Here is a 22,884-nt window from a genome sequence, read left to right on the forward strand (position 1 = left end):
ACACATCAATGTTGCTGGTGAACGCAGCAGGCCAGGCAGCATCTCTAGGAAGAGGTACAGTCGATGTTTCAGGCCAAGACCCTTTGTTAGTCCTGACGAAGGGTCTCAGCCCGAAACGTCGACTGCACTTCTTCCTAGAGATGCTGCCTGGTCTGCTGCGTTCACCAGCAACTTTGATGTGTGTTGCTTGAATTTCCAGCATCTGCAGAATTCCTCGTGATTGTATTTCATTTGCCACTTTCTTGCCCATTCTTCTACTCTGTCTAAGTCCTTCTGCAGCCTTCCTGTTTCCTCAACACTACCTGCCCCTCCACCAATCTTCATATCATCTGCAAACTTGGAAACAATTCCATCATCTAAATCACTGGATGTACAGCATAAAAATAAGTGGTCCCAGCACTGACCCCTGCAGAACACCACTAGTCATTGGCAGCTAACCAGAAAAGGATCCTTTTATTCCCACTCGCTGCCTCCTACCAATCAGCCAATGCTCTAACCATGCCAGAAACTTTCCTGTGATACCTTCGGCTCTTAACTTGGTAAGAGTCTCATGTGTGGCACCTTGTCAAAGGCCTTCTGAAAGTCCAAATATACAATATCCGCTACATCCCTTTTACATATCCTACTTGTAATCTCCTCAAAGAATTCCAACAGGTTCATCAGGCAAGATTTTCCTTTGATAAGGAAAGATTCCTTTGACAAGATACTTTGTCCTATCCTGTCCTGCGTCACCAAATACTCCATCACCTCATCCTTAACAATCGACTCCCAACATCTTCCCAAACACTGAGGCCAATCTAACTGGCCTATAATTTCCTTTAGGCTGCCTTCTTCCTTTCTTAAAGAGTGGGGTGACATTTGCAATTTTCCAGTCCTTTGGAACATTGCTAGAGTACAATGATTCTTGAAAGATTATTACTAATGCCTCCACAATCTTTCAGAAGCCTAGGCTGTAGTTCATCTGGTCCGGGTGACTTACGTACCTTTAGGTCTCTCAGCTTTTTGAGCACCTTCTCCCTTGTAATAGTAACTGCATTCACTTCTCTTCCCTCACACCCTTCGACACCTGGCACACTGCTAGTCTCTTCCACACTGAAGGCTGATGCAATATACTCATTCAGTTCATCTGCCATCTCCTTGGCCCCCGTTATTATTTCTCTGGACTCATTTTCTAGCTGTCCTATATCCAACTTCATCTCTCTATTTTTTTATATACTTGAAAATGCCTTTTCTATCCACCTTGATGTTGTTTGCTAGCTTGCATTCATATTTCATCTTTTCCCTCCTAATGATTCTTTTAGTTGCTTTCTGTAGATTTGCTTCCCAATCCTCTATCTTCCTGCTAATTTTTGCTTTGTTGTATGCTTTCTTTTATATTAGCTTTGATTTCCCTTGCCAGCCACGGTTGTACTATTTTGCAATTTGAGTATTTCTTCATTTTTGGAAATGCATCTATCCTGCACCTTCCTCATTTTTCCCAGAAACTCAAGTAATTGCTACTCTGCTGTCATCCCTGCCAGCATCTCCTTCCAATTTACTTTGGCCAACTCTGCTCTCATACCACTATAATTTCCTTTACTCCACTGAAATACTACAACGTCACACTTTATTTTCTCCCTATCATATCAAATTTCAAGTTGAACTCAATTATACTGTGATTACTATCTCCTAAGGGACCCTTTACCTTAAGCTCCCTAATCACCTCTGGTTCATTACATAACACCCAATTTAGTATAGCTGATCCGTAGTTGGCTCAATGACAAACTGCTCTAAAAACCCAACTTGTAGGCATTCAACAAATTCACTCTCTTGGGATCCATTACCAATCTGACTTTTCCAATATAACTGCATGTTAAAATTTCCTATGACTATGATAACATTGCCCTTTGACACACCTTTTCTATTTTCCATTGTAATCTGTAGACCACATCCCAGCTACTGTTTGGAGGACTGTATATGACTGCCATCAGGGTCCTTTTACCCTTGAAGTTTCTTAATTCAATCCGCAAGGATTCAATCACAAAGAAGAGAAAATCTGCAGATGCTGGAAATCCAAGCAACACAGACAAAATGCTGGAGGATCTCAGCAGGCTAGGCAGCATCTATGGAAAAAAGTACAGCTGACGTGGCCAAAACCCTTTCGATGTTTCTGGCTCAAAAGGTTGACTGTACTTTTTTCCATAGATGCTGCCTAGCCTATTAAGTTCCTCCAGCTTTATGTGTGTGTGGCCCAAAGGGATTCAACATCTTCCAATCCTTTATCACATCCTTCTAATGATTTGATGCCATTCTTTACCAGCCAAGCCATGCCACCTCCTCTGCCTACCTTCCTATCCTTCCAATACAATGTGTAACCTTGGACATTCAGCTCCCAACTACAACCATCCTTCAGCCACAATTCAGTGATGGCCACAACATCATACCCGACAATCAGTAATAGTGCAACAAGATCATCCACCTTATTTCTTATACTCTGTGCATTGAGATATAACGCTTCGAGTACTGTATTTGCTACCCTTTTTGATTCTGCATTCCTAATGCACTGATACTCACCCTGCTGGCCGCAATTTTGTCCTATCATCTGCCTGCCCTTCCTGACAGTCTGACTGCACACTGTCTTTGTTTTTTTACCTTCCATCCTATACTGAGTTTCTTCACTCCGATTCCCATTCCCCTGCCAATTTAGTTTAAACCCTTCCCAAAAGCTCTAGCAAACCTGCCTGCGAGATTACTTATCCCCCTTGGATCCAGGTGCAACCTGTCCCTTTTGTACAGGTCATACCTTCCCCCAGAAGAGATCGCAATGATCCAAGAATCTGAAGCACTAGCTTCTCAGCTGTAGATGTATCTGCCAAATTGTGTTTCTATCCTCACTGACATGTGGCAGAGGTGGCATTCCAGAAATTACTACCCTGAAGGTCCCGTTTCTCAGCTTTCTGTCTGGCTCTCTAAATTCTCTCTTCAGGACCTCATTGCTTTTCCTTCTATGTCATTCGTTCCAATATGTATCAAGACATCTGGCTGCTCTCCATCCATCTTTAAAATGCTGTGGACGCAATCAGAGATGTCCCGGACCATGGCACCTGGCGGGGGGGGGCAACATACCATCCAGGTGTCCCGTTCACGTCCACAGAATCTCCTGTCTGTTCCTCTGACTATTGAGTCCCCTAACATTACCGTTCCCCTCTTCTCCCTCTTTCCCTTCTGCACCATGGACCCACGCTCAGCACCATTCGCCTGGTCTCTGTGGCATTCCACTGTGAGGTCATCCCCCACAACAGTATCCAAACAGTATGCTCATTATTGGGGGAAATGTCCACAGGGGTGCTCTGTGCTAACTGCCTATTCACCTTTCCATTCCTTCTGACAGTCACCCAGCTACCTGCCTCCTGCACCTTAGGGGTGACTACTTCTCTGTAACTCTGAGCGAAGATCTCACTCTCCTGTACAAGCAAAGGTGCTGCTCCAGATCCCCAACACAGTCTTCAAGTAGCTGCAGCTGGATGCACTTGACACAGATGCAGTTCCCTGGGAGACTCTGGGTCTCCCAGGTCTCCAGCATCTGTCATGAAGAACACACGACTGCCATTCAAACTACACTAGTACCCCTGACACAGTAAGAAAAAAGGGAAACTTAACAGAACCTTACCTGGACAACTTGCCCAGAGCTAAAGCCTGGTCGGTGCTGAAGCTTCCTTTGAGCCAAAGGCTGACACTCCCAATCTCACTACTGGCCCATTCCCAGCAATGCCCACTCCACTTGTCTCTTCTAAACTTTTATTTACTCCTCTCTGCGCTGCTCCCGCAGACCGGTGAGAAACCTCCTCTTTGAGCGCCGCTCCTGCCACTGATTGGGCCGCCGGAATGACACTGATTTAAAGTTTTTCCAGTTAGAATAAAGTCATACTCAGCCAATGGTGTTTCTGAGGTTGTAGCCAGCCTAGTCGAGCTTTAAGTTAGCCACTGTAACTAACTGATGGCAAGTCATTAGCACCTCTGTTCAGTAGCATCCCCGAGTACTTTTGCCAAATCTCTAGTCATCTTTCTGTACCTATTTTTTGCAGTTCTAGTTCAAATTCAAGTTCCAGCAAATTTCTACAGATGTACCATGGAGAACATTCTTACTATTTGCATCACCAGCTGGTATGGAAGCTCCAAAGCACAGGATCACAAGGGGCTTCAAGGTTTGTAGACTCAATCGGCTTCATCACAGACACAAACCTCCCCACCATCGAGGGCATCTTCCAAAGGTGGTAACTCAAGAAAGTGGTATCAATCATTAGGGGTTCTTACCACCCAGGACATGCCCTCTTCTCATAATGACTATCAGGAAGGAGGTACCTGAAGACTCATACTCAATATTTTAAGAACAGTTTCTTCCCCTCTGTCATCTGATTTTTCAATGGTCCATGAACACTACCTCGCTATTCCTCTTTTGCACTACAGTATATTTATTTGCATTTGTTAGTTATAGTAATTTGTTGTGCTTGCACTATATTGCTGTCACAAAATCACAGATTTCATAACAGCTGTGACAATGAACCTGATTCTGATTCTTGCTGCCATCTTGTGATTGGGAGTAAAGTTCTAGTTGATCTACAAACACATCTGTAAGTGCTGCTCATCATCACTTGAGGAAGTTTTGTATGGTTTAGTTCTAAGAGAAAATAGAAATGTTGATTTTTTCAAAAAGCATAATTCAATACTGAGGGTTGCAACATCCTTTCTTTCGTCTCTTATGCTTTATCTGCCACATCTAACTGAATATACAATGTAAACTCTGCCTTCCGCTATCTCCCTTCTTTAGAGTAGTTATTTGTCTGGAAATATAATGGTTTCAACTGCATAATTTTTTCCTTCATATTCCCTCTCAATAGAATTACCCAGTTTAATGTGTCTCATATCGGATATGAGGCATAATGAACTATGTGATTCCATTGAGAAAAATAATTCAGCTGGAGAGATCACATCTGGTCTTTGTATTCTGGCTCAGGCATGGCATCTGACCTTCATAGTCTCAACAACCAACACTCCTAGTACCAAGTTCCATCATCTCTAAGATAATGGGTAACATCTGGTAACTCAAACTAATAGTGGGGGTACTTTATCAAATAAAAACTTACAGTCAGGCTATTCTTCCAGATACAGACAGCAAGTAAAATGATCCACCCTCAACATGCAAAACAAATGGAAGAACTGAATATGACGTAATTGTTAAACTGATTACAACCAATATTGCCCGTCTCATGCACTGCACAATATAAATAACAATCCTAAACATATCAGAAGTATCAGGCCTTACTACCATTGCTGATTGCAGAGCTGTGCTTTAGAAATATCTGCATTTATAGACAAAAATGTTCCAGTGACAACACTGACATTGAGCCAGCAAGGTGGAAAATTGCCAATGACAGCTCTGTCAGCCAACTTTCAAGAAGAACTTAAGAAGAAATGAAGGCAGGAAACTATACAGCCAGCCCAAACTTATAGTAAGCAAAACTGTGGATGAACCATTCCCATTCTCACCCTCCCTCATCTGCCTATCACCACTTCATCTAGATCCACCTATCACTCACCAGTTCTTACTCCACCCCTTCCACACACCTTTTTATACTGGTTATCTTCCTTCGATCCTTTATTACAGATGAAGGGTCTCAACCTGAAACCTTGACTGTCCATTTCCTTCCATAGATCCTGCCTTACCTGCTGAGTACTTCCAGTATTTTGTGTGTTGCTCCAGATTCCAGCATCTGCAGACTTTGTGACTGAGTCTACTTGCTGCCCAATCACCAATCCACCCAGTGTCACAGTCCTAACATAATAAATGGAATTCAGTCCCGAGACAGAATTCCACAGATTTAAAACCATTGTGTTAAGAAATGACCTCTCATCACCACCTTAAGTGACCAAGCTGGCAGAGCTACTACCCCATAACACCAGAGACCAGGTTTTAATCCTGAACTTGAGTGCTGACCCTTGTGGAGTTTGTACATTCTCTCTGTCACTTCCTGGGTTCCTCTGGATGCTCCAGATTCCTCCCAAATCCCAAAGACATACAGTTTGATAGATTAATTGCCCCAACTGGTGTAGATGGGTAGTATTGATAGGAATCTTGGAAGAATCAGATACAGTAAAAACTTAATGGTGGAATGGGATTGCTCTGCTAACTAGTATAGGTTCAATGGGCTGAAATGGCTTCCTCTTGGTTGTAAAGGAATATGGAAATTATTGGAAGAGTGAACTTGAGCTCTCTAGTAGGAAGTATAGGAAAATAAAATATTATTGATAATACTTAACATAATTATGAGTTAATAATTAATATTAGGATGACTGGGATAGATATAGGCTGAGTGTAGATTATTAGTTAACATGGATTTAGTGGTTTGAAGATTTATCTCTAATAACTCTGTACCTTATTCTGAGATTATCCAGTTTGGTGATAGTCTTTTGTCTAAAAAGAGAAAGCCTCTGAGCATATACTCTGCCAATTTCTTCCTAAATTTTGTATGCGTTAAATGAGCTCACTTATCAGTTTTCTATACTCCACAGGTTACAGACCAAGTCTTCTCAGTCATATTCTTCCCACCAACCACAATCCCCACCCTCACCAAATATGGAGAGCCAGACCACACACTGCTCTCCCATTGTGTGGTTTCAACAAAGATTTCCACCCATTTGTTTCTAACTTCCTTGCAATAAAGGCTAGCTATTTGCTTTTCTAATTGCCTGCTGCACTTGCATGATTACTTAAGTTATTAGGTCAGCCAGATCTTTCTGCGTACAAACATGTATCAGTTTTTCATCAGTGATTAGCATTTTATTAGTATGATTAGTATGAGTTTGATGTCAGTAGTGGGTAAATTAATGGAAAGTATTCTTAGAGATGGTATATATAATTATCTGGATAGACAGGGACTGATAAAGAACATTCAACACGGATTTGTGCGTGGAAGGTCATGTTTGACAAATCTTACTGAATTTTTTGAAGAGGTTAATAGGAAAGTTGACGAGGGTAAAGCGGTGGATGTTGTCTATATGGCCTTTGACAAGGTCCCACACAGAAGGTTGGTTCGGAAGGTTCAATCGTTAGGTATTAATATTGAAGTAGTAAAATGTATTCAGCAGTGGCTGAATGGGAGACGCCAGAGAGTAGTGGTGGATAATTGTTTGTCAGGTTGGAGGCCAGTGACTAGTGGTGTGCCTCAGGGATCCGTACTGGGTCCAGTATTGTTTGTCATATATATTAATGATCTGGATGATGGGGTGGTAAATTGGATAAGTATGCAGATGATACTAAGATAGGTGGAGTTGTGGATAATGAAGTAGGTTTTCAAAGCTTGCAGAGAGATTTAGGCCAGTTAGAAGAGTGGGCTGAAAGATGGCAGATGGAGTTTAATGCTGATAAGCGTGAGGTGCTACATTTTGGTAGGACTAATCAAAATAGGACATACATTGTTAATGGTAGGGCACTGAAGAATGCAGTAGAACAGAGGGATCTAGGGATAATGGTGCATAGTTCCCTGAAGGTGGAATCTCATGTGGATAGGGTGATGAAGAAAGCTTTTGGTATGCTGGCCTTTATAAATCAGAGCATTGAGTATAGGAGTTGGGATGTAATGTTGAAATTGTACAAGGTATTGGTGAGGCCAAATTTGGAGTATTGTGTACAATTTTGGTCACCGAATTACAGGAAAGATGTCAACAAAATAGAGAGAGTACAGAGAAGATTTACTAGAATGTTACCTGGGTTTCATCACCTGAGTTACAGAGAAAGGTTGAACAAGTTGGGTCTTTATTCTCTGGAACGTAGAAGCTCGAGGGCGGACTTGATAGAGGTGTTTAAAATTATGAGGGGGATAGATAGAGTTGATGTGGATAGGCTTTTACCATTGAGAGTGGGGGAGATTCAAACAAGAGGACATGAGTTGAGAGTTAAAGGGCAAAAGTTTAGGGATAACATGAGGGGGAACTTCTTTACTCAGAGAGTGGTAGTTGTGTGGAACGAGCTTCCAGCAGAAGTGGTTGAGGCAGGTTCAATGTTGTCGTTTAAAATTAAATTAGGCAGCTATACGGACAGGAAAGGAATGGAGGGTTATGGGTTGAGTGCAGGTCAGTGGGACTAGGTGAGAGAAGAGTTCGGTACGGACTACTTTAATTACTTTGAACTAAAATATACTTTATTTTTGTTGTTGTGTCCTTATAATGAGGTTCTTTCTTATTAAGAATTGTGTATAATTTGTGTGTTTTTCTTGTGAATGCTGCTGCAAGTAAGTTTTTGATTTCACCTGTGCATACATCTTGTCCATTTGACAATGAGTTTTGACTTTGATGTGCAAACATCACACAGACAGCACTGGATGTCAGGGTTGAGCTTCAGTCTTGGGAGCTGTGAGGCAGCAACTTTAGTTGATGCATGAATAGCCATCCGTTAGTCTCGTGAGACGATGGATTTGTGCCTTGGAAGGTTTCCAGGGCAGAGGCCTGGGCAAGGTAGTATGGAAGACCGGCAGTTGCCCATGCTGCAAGTCTCCCGATGTTGTCCAAGGGAAGGGCACTAGGGCCGATACAGCTTGGCACTGGTGTCGTCGCAGAGCAATGTGTGGTTAAACATAGAAACATAGAAAATAGGTGCAGGAGTAGGCCATTCGGCCCTTCGAGCCTGCACCGCCATTCAGTATGATCATGGCTGATCATCCAACTTAGAACCCTGTACCTGCCTTCTCTCCATACCCCCAATCCCTTTAGCCACAAGGGCCATATCTAACTGCCTCTTAAATATAGCCAATGAACTGGCCTCGACTGTATCCTGTGGCAGAGAATTCCACAGATTCACCACTCTCTGTGTGAAGTTTTTCCTCATCTCGGTCCTAAAAGGCTTCCCCTTTATCCTCAAACTGTGACCCCCTCGTTCTGGACTTCCCCAATATCGGGAACAATTTTCCTGCATCTAGCCTGTCCAATCCCTTTAGGATTTTATACGTTTCAATCAGATCCCCCCTTTCAATCTTCTAAATTCCAGAGAGTATAAGCCTAGTCGATCCAGTCTTTCATCATATGAAAGTCCTGCCATCCCAGGAATCAATCTGGTGAACTTTCTTTGTACTCCCTCTATGGCAAGAATGTCTTTCCTCAGATTAGGGGACCAAAACTGCACACAACACTCCAGGTGTGGTCTCACCAAGGCCTTGTACAACTGCAGTAGTACCTCCCTACTCCTGTACTCGAATCCTCTTGCTATGTATGCCAGCATACCATTCGCCTTTTTCACCGCCTGCTGTACCTGCATGCCCACTTTCAATGACTGGTGTATAATGACACCCAGGTCTCGTTGCACCTCCCCTTTTCCTAATCGGCCACCATTCAGATAATAATCTGTTTTCTTGTTCTTGCCACCAAAGTGGATAACCTCACATTTATCCACATTAAATTGCATCTGCCATGAATTTGCCCACTCACCTAACCTATCTAATTCACCCTGCATCCTCTTAGCATCCTCCTAACAGCTAACAGTGCCGCCCAGCTTCGTGTCATCCGCAAACTTGGAGGTGCTGCATTTAATTCCCTCGTCTAAGTCATTTATATATATTGTAAACAACTGGGGTCCCAGCACTGAGCCTTGCGGTACCCCACTAGTCACTGCCTGCCATTAAGTGCCTTGCTCAAGGACACAACACACTGCCTCAGCTGAGGCTCGAACTAGCGACCTTCAGATCACTACACTGATGCCTTAACCACTTTGCCACACGCCAACACAATTGTACTCCATCTGCCATTTTCTTAACCTGTGTCCTTTGGCAGTCTCTTCATGTCCTCTCCATAGATGGCCTTCCTGCCTTGCTCAATTTCATCAAATGTATGTCCTCCTTCTTGCTATCAGCCACTACCTCTTCATTAACTTATGTGAAGAAGAGGGTATTCACAAGATCACAAGACAAAGGAGCAGAAGTAGGCCACTCGCCCATTGAGTCTGCTCTGTAACTCCCCCATGAGCTAAACTATTCTCCCATCTAGTTCCAGTTTCCAGCTTTTTCCCCATATCCCTTGATACCCTGACTAATTAGATACCTATCAATCTCCTCCTTAAACACCCTCAATGATTGGGCCTCCACAGCTGTATGTGGCAACGAATTCCACAAATCCACGACCTTCTGGCTAAAGAAATTTCTCCTCATCTCTGTTTTATCTGGGTACCCTCCAATTCTAAGACTGTGGCCTCTTGTCCTGGACTCACCCACCAATGGAAACAGCCTTTCCACGTCTACTCTGTCCAACACTTTCAACATTCGAAATGTTTCTATGAGATCCCCTCTCATTCTTCTATATTCCAATGAATACAGTCCAAGAGCTGACAAACGCTCCTCATATGTTAGCCCCTGCATTCCAGGAATCATCCTTGTAAATCTTTTCTGAACTCTCTCCAACATCAGTGCATCCCTTCTAAGATAGGGGGCCCAAAACTGCACACAGTATTCCAAATGAGGTCTCACTAATGCCCCATAGAGCCTCATCAACACCTCCTTACTCTTATACACTATTCCTCTTGAAATGAATGCCAACGTAGTATTCCCTTTCCTTACCGCCGATCCAACTTGGTGGTTAACCTTCAGGGTATCCTGCATGAGGACCCCCAAGTCCCTTTGCACTTCCGATTTTTGAGTTTTCTCCCCATCTAAATAATAATCTGCCTGATTATTTCTTCTTCCAAAATGTACAACCATACGTTTCTCAACATTGTATTGCATCTGCCATTTCTTTGCTCACTCTCCTAAACTGACCAAGTCTCTCTGCAACCTTTCCGTTTCTTCAACACTTCCTGCTCCTCCACCTATCTTGGTGTCATCCGCAAACTTAGCCACAAAACCATTCAATCCATAATCTAAATCATCAATATACATTGTAAAAAGAAGCAGCCCCAACACCGACCCCTGCGGAACACCACTAGTAACCGGCAACCAATCAGAATAGGATCCCTTTATTCCCACCCTTTGCTTTCTGCCTATCAGCCAATGCTCCACCCATTCCAATATCTTTCCTGTAATTCCATGGGCTCTCATCTTATTAAGCAGCCTCTTATGCGACACCTTATCGAAGGCCTTTTGAAAACCCAAATACGTAACATCCACAGCCTCTCCCTTGTCAATCTTATTTGAGATTACCCAAAAAATTCCAATAGGTTGGTGAGACAGGATCTTCCCTTCATGAAACCATGCTGGCTTGGGCCCATCGTGTCATGCACCTCGAGGTATTTCATAACTTCGTCCTTGAGGATCAACTCCAATATCTTTCCAACTACCGATGTCAGATTGATAAGTCTGTAATTTTCTTTTTGCTGCCTCCTTCCTTTCTTAAACAGCGGAACAACATTTGTGACCTTCCAGTCCTCCGGAACCAGGCCAGAGTCTATTGATTACTGGAGGATCATTTCCAATGCTTCCACAATCTCCAAAGCCACCTCCTTCAGAACCCATGGGTGCACCTCATCCGGACTGGGAGACTTAGCTTCCCAAGCACTTCCTCTCTAGTAATCTTGACTGTACCTAATTCTATTCCCTGATACCTCTGGCTATCCAGTATGTTGCTAATGTCTTCCACTGTGAAGACTGACGCAAAATACTCATTTAGTTCCTCTGCCATCTCTTTGTTACCCATTATAATTTCTCCAGCATTATTTTCAATCATTCCTATATCTACCCTTGTCCCTCTTTTACTCTTCATATATTCAAAATAACTCTTAGTATCCTCTTTTATGTTAATCGCCAACTTCCTTTCATAATTCATCTTTTCTTTCCTAATGACTTTCTTAGTTTGATTCTGTAAGTTTTTAAAAGTCTTCCAGTCCACATTTTTCCCACTAATTTTTGCTTCCTTGTACGCTGTCTCTTTTGCTTTTATTTTTGCCTTTTCTTAGAATATATTTTTCCTTTATTTTCCTTACTTCTTGTAGGAATTTCATCCAATTCTGCTCTGCTGTCCCTCCATCTAGCTTACTTTTCCAATCGACTTGGGCCAGTTCCTCTCTCATACCACTGTAATTTCCCCCTGTTCCACTGAAATATTGATACACCTGATACCAGCTTCTCCTTTTCAAATTTGAAACCCAACTCAATCATATTATGATCACTACTTCCAAGGGGTTCCATTACCTCCAGCTCCCTAATCGCCTCAGGTTCGTTACACAGCACCCAATCCAAAACAGCCCATCCCCTGGTGGGCTTATGGATAAGCTGCTCCAAAAAGCCATCCCATAGGCATTCTACAAACTCCCTCTCCTGAGATCCAGTACCTTCCTGACTTTCCCAATCCACTTTCATATTAAAATCCCCCATCATTATCTTGACATTTTCCTTCTGATACGCTTTTTCTATTTCCAGCTGTAACTTGCAGTCCACATCCCGGCTGCTGTTTGGAGGCCTGTATATACTATAACTGCTATTAGCGTCTTTTTACCCTTGCCATTTCTTAACTCTACCCATAAGGATTCTACCTCTTCTGATCCTATGTCCCTTTTTTTCTAGTGATTTGATATCGTTGCTTACCATCAGGGCTATGCCACCTCCTTTACCTACCTTCCTATCTTTCCTATACACTGTGTATCCTTGGACATTCAGCTCCCAATCACATCCATCATTTAGCCATGACTCGGTGATGGCCACAAATTTTCAGGTGTCAAAATTTGACACCGAGCTTTAAAAGATAACTGTTATCAGATTTTAAAGATTAGCTTTGACTGTTACATGTGCTTGGAACTCTACAGTGAAATGCATCGTTTTTGCATCAATAAGCAACACAGCCTTACGTGTCCTGGGCCAGTCCAGCAAATATCGTGCTGCCCCTATTTTAAAAACACAACTGAATTTGTTTTCAAAATCCATTGGCAGTATAAGTGAACCAATATCAAAGACCTCTGCTGGATATCCCCAGCACCAAGTCTCTAATTGTACTTATTCAATTCCAAAGCCAGGCATCATCTGCGAAAAAGAGTAAACAGTTTGACGTATTAAGTGGAGACGCTTCATTGACTCCAATATGTGCACCGCAGTAGCTGCATTCTGGGCACCAAATTCATGAAATAGACCCAACTGACCTTTGGGAGCATTTCCCCCCCCCCCAAAAAAAACTAATCAGAACTACTCTGATAACACGCAAGCTGTAGTAGATTTTCCGCTATCCTCGTACATGCTCTCCTCATTACTTTTCAATGGCCGTACACCTGTTTGACTTAATTCCGATGAGTCTAGTTCCTTTTTCATCTATGGAGTATTTCGAGCAATTAGCTTTTTTTCCTTGGGCATACGAAAATACCCTGTAGTTGTGCTTTAATCCCTCATTGCGGTCCCAGTTTTGCCCCCGCCCCCCGAACCAGCACCTCACTTTCTGGCAGGAGGCGGAGGGTGCGGCGCTCTCTCTCTCTCTCTCTCTCTCTCTCTCTCTGTATCTTGTTTTACGGCGGTTGGCATCCAGCTTAATGGTGCATTACCGCCACCCTCTGCTCCAGAATGTGCACTAGACATACATTCTAAATCCCTTCACCCAATCTCACACACACACACACACACACACACACACACACACACAAAAACCTACACTTCACCCTCCCATCTTTGACCATCCTAGTATCCTATTCCTGTTTATTCGTCATATTCTATAAAAAAACCCCCTTACCCCTTAAAAACGCTAAAAATACCCGGACTTGTGCTCTCTCACCCATGCCCAGCAACCCTTTTAATGTGAATTCCTGCATCCCCAACTCCCTTAATTTATTTCTCATCATCTCTCTCTGTATCCCATATTTCCTGCAACACAAAACTACATGTTCTACTGACTCCTCTTCCTGACATTCCTCACACAATCCTGTCTGGTGTTTCCCTATCATTTTCAATGTTTTGTTTAATGCACAATGCCCCAGCCTTAACCTAGCCCACACAATTTCCTCTCTTCTGTTTCCATTACCTACCCTAGTAACTGCAAAACTCTTTTGTATTTGATATAAATGCCTCCCTTTCCCCTCCCTGTCCCATCTTTCTTGCCACATTCGGTTGACTTTTTCCCAGATTACACACTTAACCTCTGCTTTACTGATACTAATGTGCATTTCCACATTTTCTTTCTTTAATGGCCTTTGCCAACTCATCCACCCTCTCATTCCCCTTCACCCCTACATGTGCTGGAACCCATAGAAATTTTACCTGACCTCCCTGATTTGCAACTCTTGTAACTAACTGAAGGACTTCATAAAGTATATCTTGCCGACTGTTTGTGTGAAAAGACCTTAAACTTGCTAGAACTGAGGATGAATCTGAACATATCAATGCTTTGGCTTGTCTGGCTTTCTGCACCCATTGCAACGCAACCAACACTGCCAGCATCTCCACTGTAAACATCCCTAACTTATTAGATGTTCTTCTGCTGATTCCAATTTCTTTTGCTGGTATTACCACCCCAAACCCTGTCACTCCTGTTTCAGGTTCCTTCGCACCATCCGTATAAATGTGAGTATAATCTCTATACTTTTCCATCACATGACAGTTAAATGCATTTACCAAATCTGTTTTATATCTTTCTTTCCTTTTTACCTCTAACAAATGCCAGTCTATGTCAGGCCATACAAGCTTCCATGGAGCTACAACCAGATAAACTACTGAAGGACTTATCCTCAGATCAAATACTCCACATTCTTTCGTGATATCATTCCCTACCCGACTAAGGGTATCCCTCTGAAACCTCCCATTTTCCCAGCACTCCTGCAACACTCCTTTAGTAGGGTGAGAATCATTGTGCCCCTGCAAGTTAGCCCAGTAGTTTGCCATCAGTTGCATCCTTCTTAGTTCCAAAGGCATTATTCCCATTTCTACCTGTAGGGCTGACACTGGTGACGTTTTAAAAGCCCCACTGCACACTCTCAAGGCCTGAGCCTGAATCACATCCAGTTTCTTTATAAGAGACCTAGCTGCTGATCCATATACTATATTTCCATAATCCAATACAGATCTTACTAAAGCCACATACATTCTCTTCAGAGCTGAACAACTTGCTCCCCATTCCCTACCAGTCAAACATCTCATCACATTTATTACTTTTTTACATTTCTCCTCAACTTTCCTGATATAGTCTGCCCATGTTAATCGTGAATCAAATATAACTCCCAGAAATTTAAATGATGCAACCCTTTCTAATTCAACCCCATACATCCTTAACTTCTTCCCTACCTCAACCCTTTTCCTGGTAAAAAAATACAGTTTGAGTTTTGTCTACTGAAAATCTACATCCCCAATCATAACCCCACTCCACCACTTCATCAATTGCTTCTTGTAGTTTCCTGATTATATGGTCCATGTTCCTGCCTCTTTTCCTCAAGGCCCCATCATCCACAAACAGTGACCTACCTATATCCACTGGTACCTTTGTGAAGACATCATTGATCATAATGATGAAAAGTAACGGGCTAATCACACTACCTTGAGGTGTGCCATTTTCCACTATGTACTGTTTTGATAATTCTGATCCAATCCAAACTTGAATTTTTCTACCAAACAAAAAATCTTTAATCCAATTAAAAACTCTCCCACCAACCCCCATCTTGTGCAGTTTAATTAATAATCCTTCCTTCCACATCATATCATAGGCTTTTTCAATGTCAAAGAACACTGCCACTACTGACTCTCTATTTGCCTGGGCCTTCCTTATTTCAGTTTCTAACATAATCACTGAATCCATGGAATTCCTTCCCTTGCTAAAACCACTCTGATAACTTGCCAGCATTCCCCTTTTCTCAAGCTCATATGATAACCTTTCTGTTATCATCCTTTCTATTATCTTACATATACTTGATGTTAATGCAATTGGTCTGTAGCTAGTGGGTTTTGACAGATCCTTGCCAGGCTTCCTTATTGGAATTACTACTGCTTCTAGGGTGCGGCGCTGACCTAATTGTATCGTTTAATAGAAAACTCAAGTAACGTGCGAGGCTCGTCGAGCTCTGATTGGCTCAGCGCTGGAACTCTTGTTGTGCCATTGGTGGGAGTGGGAGAAAGGGCCCGGCCTGCGATTGGCGGCGGCGCTGCGACGGTCGGCGGGCGGAATTGGCTGCGCGGACCCGCTCTTCTTTGGGCTCAGCTCGCTGGCATTTCGCTGCTCGTCCTAAAGCCTTGGCTGGTTTTTGATCTCCAGTGGTGACCATCGCTTTGACAATCATCATGATCCCTGACAAGATACCAGTTGGAGGAGACATCTACTATGGTGCTGCTGAAATTACTAAAGGGGCTCATGTGCCGAATTTCCAAAAATACAAGGAACTGTACTTACATTCCATACAGAACCCGGAAGGTATAGTTCACATGTGCTATGCACTTCTTGTACCGAATTATATGTAATGTTTGCACATCCTTTTATTGTGCTTTGGGAGTACGTTGAATTGCTTTTCCTGGGAGGCCTGATTTTACTTCTCGGGCCTTATATGTTTTCATCTGTAGAGCATTCATTTGAATAATTTCTATACCGTGAGTCTGTTAATGATCGTTTTTCCGGGTCTTTTTCGACTTGTGCATTAAAACCCGATGTTCACATCTGCCACAGAAGTGAAGTCACATTTCTAGGAAATCCACGTTCTGAAAACACGCTTTCTACATCTGAGAAGCTTGTCATGCCAACTGAAAATGAAAGTTAGAAAAAAAAATGTTTACAACATAAATACATGTGTTCAGTTTAGCAAGAAAGTTTATTAAAATCCATGCTGCTTGTATGTAAGAAATGTTGTTTTAATTTTATATGCAGAGTTCTGGGGGAAAATTGCGAAAGAATTCTACTGGAAAACGCCCCAAACTGGCAGTTTCCTGGACTATAACTTTGATCATACAAAAGGAAAAGTTTACGTCAAATTGATGGAAGGTGCTACTACAAATATATGCTACAATCTCTTGGACAGAAACGTTTATGACAAAAAGCTGGGGGATAAAATTGCATTTTACTGGTAAGTAATGAGTTAGTATAAAGTTAGGAAACAATTTGTAATCCTGTTAATGGTGGAATAGCTTACTTCTATTTTTTCTGTTTCTATTTTAATTTTTATCTGGAACCAAAGAAGCCTGCTGTACCGGAAGATCGATTGGCGCTTCTTGCATGTGGTGGCAGTCAAATAACTTGTTACTAATCACACTGCCACTCTTAATTCCTAAACTGTATTTCCTCTGTATCAAAGATTACTCTAATTTTGATTTGAGATACGTTGTTATCTGCAGTAGCTGGTAAATACTGTGGATATAGTTCTCATGCATATCTCCATTTTTAGACAATTTTAAAGTAAGTTCAAGATCAACTGCAGTCAGCATTTTTCTTCTCAATCCATCTGCTTAGAAAAGCTGGCGGAGCTCTTAGTTTGACTCTGCTATATTTTCTCTTTCCTGTTGTGTTTTTGCTGTAGTTACTAAAGCTTCGTAATATTTTTATTTTCAGCATAGTGAAATTGTGCATTAGCAAGAAGATTAAAATGTGCAGTAATCTAACTAATACCTAGAGTGCAAATGTTAAAGTTTGTATCATATTGAATTAATTCTTGCTGGATATATGCAAAGATATGGAGAACGTTCATTATGTTTGAACTAGGTGCTGGACTTGCTGGAGTTCGTTTATATTGTTTACTAAAATATTGTTGAATTGTTACTTTTGTGTTAGCAATTAACAGGGAAATTTTTCATGTGGATTTACGTGCAGAGTGTAGATAGTGTGATTTAAGTTCAAAATCAGTAAGCGATTCATGATAATTTCACCCTGATTCTTAAAAGAAAATGAAGATTTAAAGATAAAAAAAGTTTTTGAATGTGTAACACACCAAATTGCTTTCCTTGTTCCATCTGGTTAGAGTTCTTAAAATCACTTTCATATTCTGAAAATGGCAGTAATTTGCTGAAATGCATTATGGCTAACTAATATTATGCTTAAGATTTTGATTTTTAAACCTTGCAGTTTTCCATCAGAAGTAGATGTTTGATGCTTTTTTTTTAAGCACCCTGTTCATGCTCAGTAGTTTCTTGCACCCTCTTACTTTATTGAAGTACAGCTGTCACTCTTATCCCTATAGGCAGAAGTGTCAGAGATCTGAACAGATAACAGATATTTTCTGGTCAGCTGCCTTTAGGTTTTCCTCCTATTCAATAAATAACATACCCTTCCAAGTTCTGCCCTTGCAGGTGTTAAATGTTCTCATCTTCCCTAAGTTCATGTTATCCTATGAATCCATGTACTAGTCCCAAAATATTTCCACCAAATTACTGATATTCCACCTTTAGGAGTGATGCCTCAAAAAGACGGCATCCATCATTAAGGACCCCCATCACCTAGAACATGCCCTGTTCTGATTGCTACCATTAGGAAGGAGGTAGAGGAGTCTGAAGGCACACACTCAACAATTCAGGAACAGCGTCTTTCCCTCTTGTCATCAGATTTCTGAATGGACATTAAACCCGTGAACACTAACTTTATCTTTTATCTAATTTATCTTATATATTATCTAATTTATCTTTATATATCTAATTTATCTTTATACATATTTGTACATGCTGTAATTTACAATTTTATACGTATATTGCAATGACTGTTGCTGCATCATCATCATCATCATCATCACCAGGTGCCGTGCCCAGTTTGAGCTTTGACTGCCATGGCCCACACACTCTTGTTCTGGGTCAAGTGGATCAATTCATTGGTATTCATTTTCAATTCTCTGGCTGCTGTCTCCATCATCATTTGTCTTTGTCTTCCTCTTGCTTTCTTCCCTTCAATCTTTCTCATAATTACCGTGCATTCTAACTCCTCTTTCCTAATCACATGTCTAATGAAGTTACGTTGCCTTTTCATGATCTCATACATTATTTCTTTTTTTGTGTTTGTTCACGACATCCTCATTAGATATTCATTTCGTCCATGGTATTCCTTGCATCCTCCTCACAACCACATCTCTGCTGCTTCAATTAGTTTCTTCATGTTACTAGATATTGCCCAACATTCTGAGCTATATAACGTAACTGGATAAATGTAACATTTCAGTACTCTGAGGCGGGTTGTCATTATAGTGAACATAACCCAGTAGTATGTCATGTAAAAATAAAACTTAAAAAAAACTAAAGATGCAAAAATCTGAATAATCCCTGAACAATACTCGCAATTAATTAAAGATGAAAACTTACAATTGAAGTAAGGAATAGATTTCAAAGTCTAGAAGTAGAATCTGTTGAAGATGATAGCAATCATGTAGAAATGAAATTTAACTCTCTGAAGGATGCCTTGGTAGAATCAGCAAAGTCAGTGATTCCTGAAAAAGAAAAAAGCACAAAGAATAAATGGATGACAGATGAAAGCAAAAATCTAATGGAAGAAAGGAGACGGAAGAAAGCAAATCCTACAGAATATAAGTCCTTAGATAAAAAAGTTAAAAGCTTATGTCAAAAAGCCAAAGAAGAATGGTTAAACCAGGAATGTGAGCAAATAGAAAGAATCCCTATTACTCATGCAAAAAGGTTACAACAAATCAAGAATATCACTGGTAAAAAGCTCCTCTGTTCTTCAGGTGGATGTTTGAAAGCAAAGGACGGTACCATTATCATGGAAAAAGATGAAATTATGAACAGATGGACTGAGTATATTCAGGAATTGTTTGAAGACAATCGAGGCATAAAACCAGAAATTAAAAACATTGAAGGTCCAAGTATTTTAAAATCTGAAGTTCGTAATGCAATAAATAAGATGAAGAAAGGAAATGCAGCAGTCGTGATGAATTAGTAATAGAATATTTAGTTATAGAACATTAGTAATAGAATATATAGTTGCTGCATAACCACTAATTTTGCGACATATGCCAGTGACATTAAACCTGATTCTAATTCCCTTCCTAATCATTCTGTTTGTTATGAGTATGCAAAAGGAGAACTGTTGACATTTTTTCCTCTCCTTCATTTCTGCCTTCCATATACATTAAAGGTGTCAATTGCTTGACCCTCCTGTCTTTGCAAACCATTGCCTCATCTGCAGCCTCCCTTCCCTCTAGAGCCCTTCATGATGTTTCTGTTTCTTAAATCCATGGCTAATTATCACAGAACAACTTATCTCAGATCATGCTTTCTCAAAGTCACTAATGATGTAGTGGGTTGATTACATCTGTTTCTGACCTTGTTTTGAAATAAGAAATCATTTGCCTCTAACAGGCCTCTCAGTGGGAGCTTGCAGTGGAGAAAATTGGAACAATCCTCAGTGCCCAGGGTTTCCATTCCATCAGGAACAACACTTGGGGTGACCAACACTGCTCTGCCCAGAAAAAGAGTAATTAAACAGAAATATCACTGTACTCAACTGCTAGTTGGAACTGCCAAAGGCTTAAAATTCTTTTTTTCTCTCTCTAAATAACTATTTGAATATTTTGCATCATTTCAAAAAATTCCAAAGTATTTACACTTATATTTGATAGATTTAAAGTTGTTTTAAAAAAACTGGATGAAAATGAACATTTATACATATTTTCCATACTATTTCAGTATTTGAATTTGGAGTCTTTAGAATATTGAATTAAAAACATGCTTAAAGGTTTGCAGTTTTAATCTATTAGTGTCTCAGAGTCTTTAAATTACAAATTTAGCGAGTCCTCTAGCCTGTTGTTTCTTTCCTTCAATGTGAATGACCCTCATGCATATTTGGGATTGATGGAAATTCTCTGCTGCATTGGTTCTGTGAGTTTTGGATGAACACTCACAGGACCAGTGATGAAAATGAGTGGCCTGCTGCCCACCAGTGCATTACTCATTGCATCTTCCAGATTCCTGCATTTCTCACGTGTGTTCAATAACTTGAAAAATCCCATCAATCCATGGGAAAATGATAGCGAATGCCAGTGGTTTTATTGATCATCATCCCATAAGATTGTGGCCACTCTGTGACTGTAACAGTGATGGTCTTTACTTTCTAGTACTTCAGATTTGTTCGTGATCTTGTATTTTTGCCTTCTGCTATTATCTTTCATTGTGTCTGTACTACTCAGCTGGGTTGGAGTGGCAGCCAGGAGCTATCGTCATTCCTTCCATTCTTCTCTGTCCAGTCATATTCATGGAATTAGCTGCTTCAGTTAAATTCCCAAAGTTATACTTTGTTTATGTATACTAAGGGCCCTGCAAAATTTATGCAGATGAAAGTTTCTTCTCCTGTGGTCCTCGACGAACAGCAAAATTTTTGCATTTGCCGTTGAGCCAGGTAGAATTTTTATCCTAGTGTCCACCAGTTTATGGAGTTGACATTGTGTGTGTGTGTGTGTGTCTCTCTTTCTCAGTTTGAATTGACTCTTTTGTCTCTATTCATGCAGTCTGGAAATCAAATGGCAAAGACAGCTGTGATAGAGATAGACACATCCCATTCCCATTCTGACATGTCTATCCACGGCCTCCTCTACTGTAAAGATGAAGCCACACTCAGGTTGGAGGAACAACACCTTATATTCCGTCTGGGTAGCCTCCAACCTGATGGCATGAACATCGACTTCTCTAACTTCCACTAAGGCCCCACCTCCCCCTCGTACTCCATCTGTTACTTATTTTTATGCACACATTCTTTTCCTCACTCTCCTTTTTCTCCCTCTGTCCCTCTGAATATACCTCTTGCCCATCCTCTGGGTCCCCCCCCCCCCCCCGTCTTTCTTCCCGGACCTCCTGTCCCATGATCCTCTCGTATCCCCTTTTGCCTATCACCTGTCGAGCTGTTGGCTCTATCCCTCCCCCTCCTGTCTTCTCCTATCATTTTGGATCTCCCCCTCCCCCTCCAACTTTCAAATCCCTTACTCACTCTTCCTTAAGTTAGTCCTGACAAAGGGTCTCGGCCTGAAATGTCGACTGCACCTCTTCCTGGCTGCTGCCTGGCCTGCTGCGTTCACCAGCAACTTTGATGTGTGTTGCTTGAATTTCCAGCATCTGCAGAATTCCTGTTGTTTGTGATAGAGTTCTAATTGGTGTATTATTTCTACGTGTATAGCAGTAAACTTGCTTTGTATACCATTCATTCAGATCATTTCACCATATCAGTACATTGAGGCAGTGCAAGAGAAAAGCAAAACAGAATAGTGTTACGGTTGTAGAGAGACTGCAGGGCAGGCAGACTATTAGGTGCACAGCCTTGATGAGGTAGACCATGAGCTTGTTCAGTCATACAAAGGGTGTGTAAGAGCGGCATAGAAGCTGTCTTTGAACCTGGTGTACATACTGCTGCTCACTAGTAATCTCTGGGGTGTGGATTTCACTTTCTGATGCTGAATGTCAGGTACTAGAGGATCTCCTAACATCTGCAAATGGTGATGTTATGAAACCGGTCAAGTGGTCAACCATATTAAAGAATTCTCTCAGCCAGCAAGCTAGATTGTGAGTACAACTCTGAGTCTGCATCTTGATGTGACATTTTGAAAAGACGTTCGAGATTAAGTAAAAGTGGAAACATTGTGAATTTTTCAGTATTAGTGAGGATATTACATTACATAAGAATTAGTTGTTCAGAGCCAGAAATCATATTAAATTGTAATCTTGGCTTGGGAAATATGTGCATAAAACTGTAACTTCTCAAGAATTGCTTTTTAGAGAACAAAGGTAGTTTAAATACTTGAAGCTTTTGTCATTTAATTAATCGCACTGATTATATCAGAAAAATGTGCAAAATGGTATATGTGGTGGCTTTTTGACAATAACCTGGATTTCCAAGCTACAAGCACATTCTTAAAAAAAAGTTGCAGTCAAATTCATATAATGATGAAAAATGATGCTCGTTTGGTTGTTCTAATAACTGCATAATCTGGGCAATTAATATTCTTCACAGATTTGCTGAAAATCTGCAGTATTTTGTGTATTGGTGTTGTATTAAGCATGCACA

General features: G+C 41.2%; 1 protein-coding gene across 2 annotated transcripts in view; it reads left to right on the forward strand.

Moving 5' to 3' along the window:
- The first annotated feature begins 16,047 nt into the window (after positions 1 to 16,047).
- The window catches only part of acss2 (acyl-CoA synthetase short chain family member 2), a 72,597-nt gene continuing 65,760 nt past the window's right edge, over positions 16,048 to 22,884 (forward strand). The window contains exons 1-2 of one of the 2 annotated variants that reach the window (XM_072241868.1): positions 16,048 to 16,323; positions 16,771 to 16,966. In XM_072241868.1, the coding sequence (XP_072097969.1) occupies positions 16,194 to 16,323; positions 16,771 to 16,966 (326 nt within the window). In that variant the 5' untranslated portion in view covers positions 16,048 to 16,193. The remainder of the gene's footprint in view (positions 16,324 to 16,770; positions 16,967 to 22,884) is intronic. The other variant, XM_072241862.1, reaches the window with a different exon arrangement.

Source organism: Mobula birostris, chromosome 2 (genome assembly GCF_030028105.1).
Source record: "Mobula birostris isolate sMobBir1 chromosome 2, sMobBir1.hap1, whole genome shotgun sequence".
Classification (NCBI taxonomy): domain Eukaryota; kingdom Metazoa; phylum Chordata; class Chondrichthyes; order Myliobatiformes; family Myliobatidae; genus Mobula; species Mobula birostris.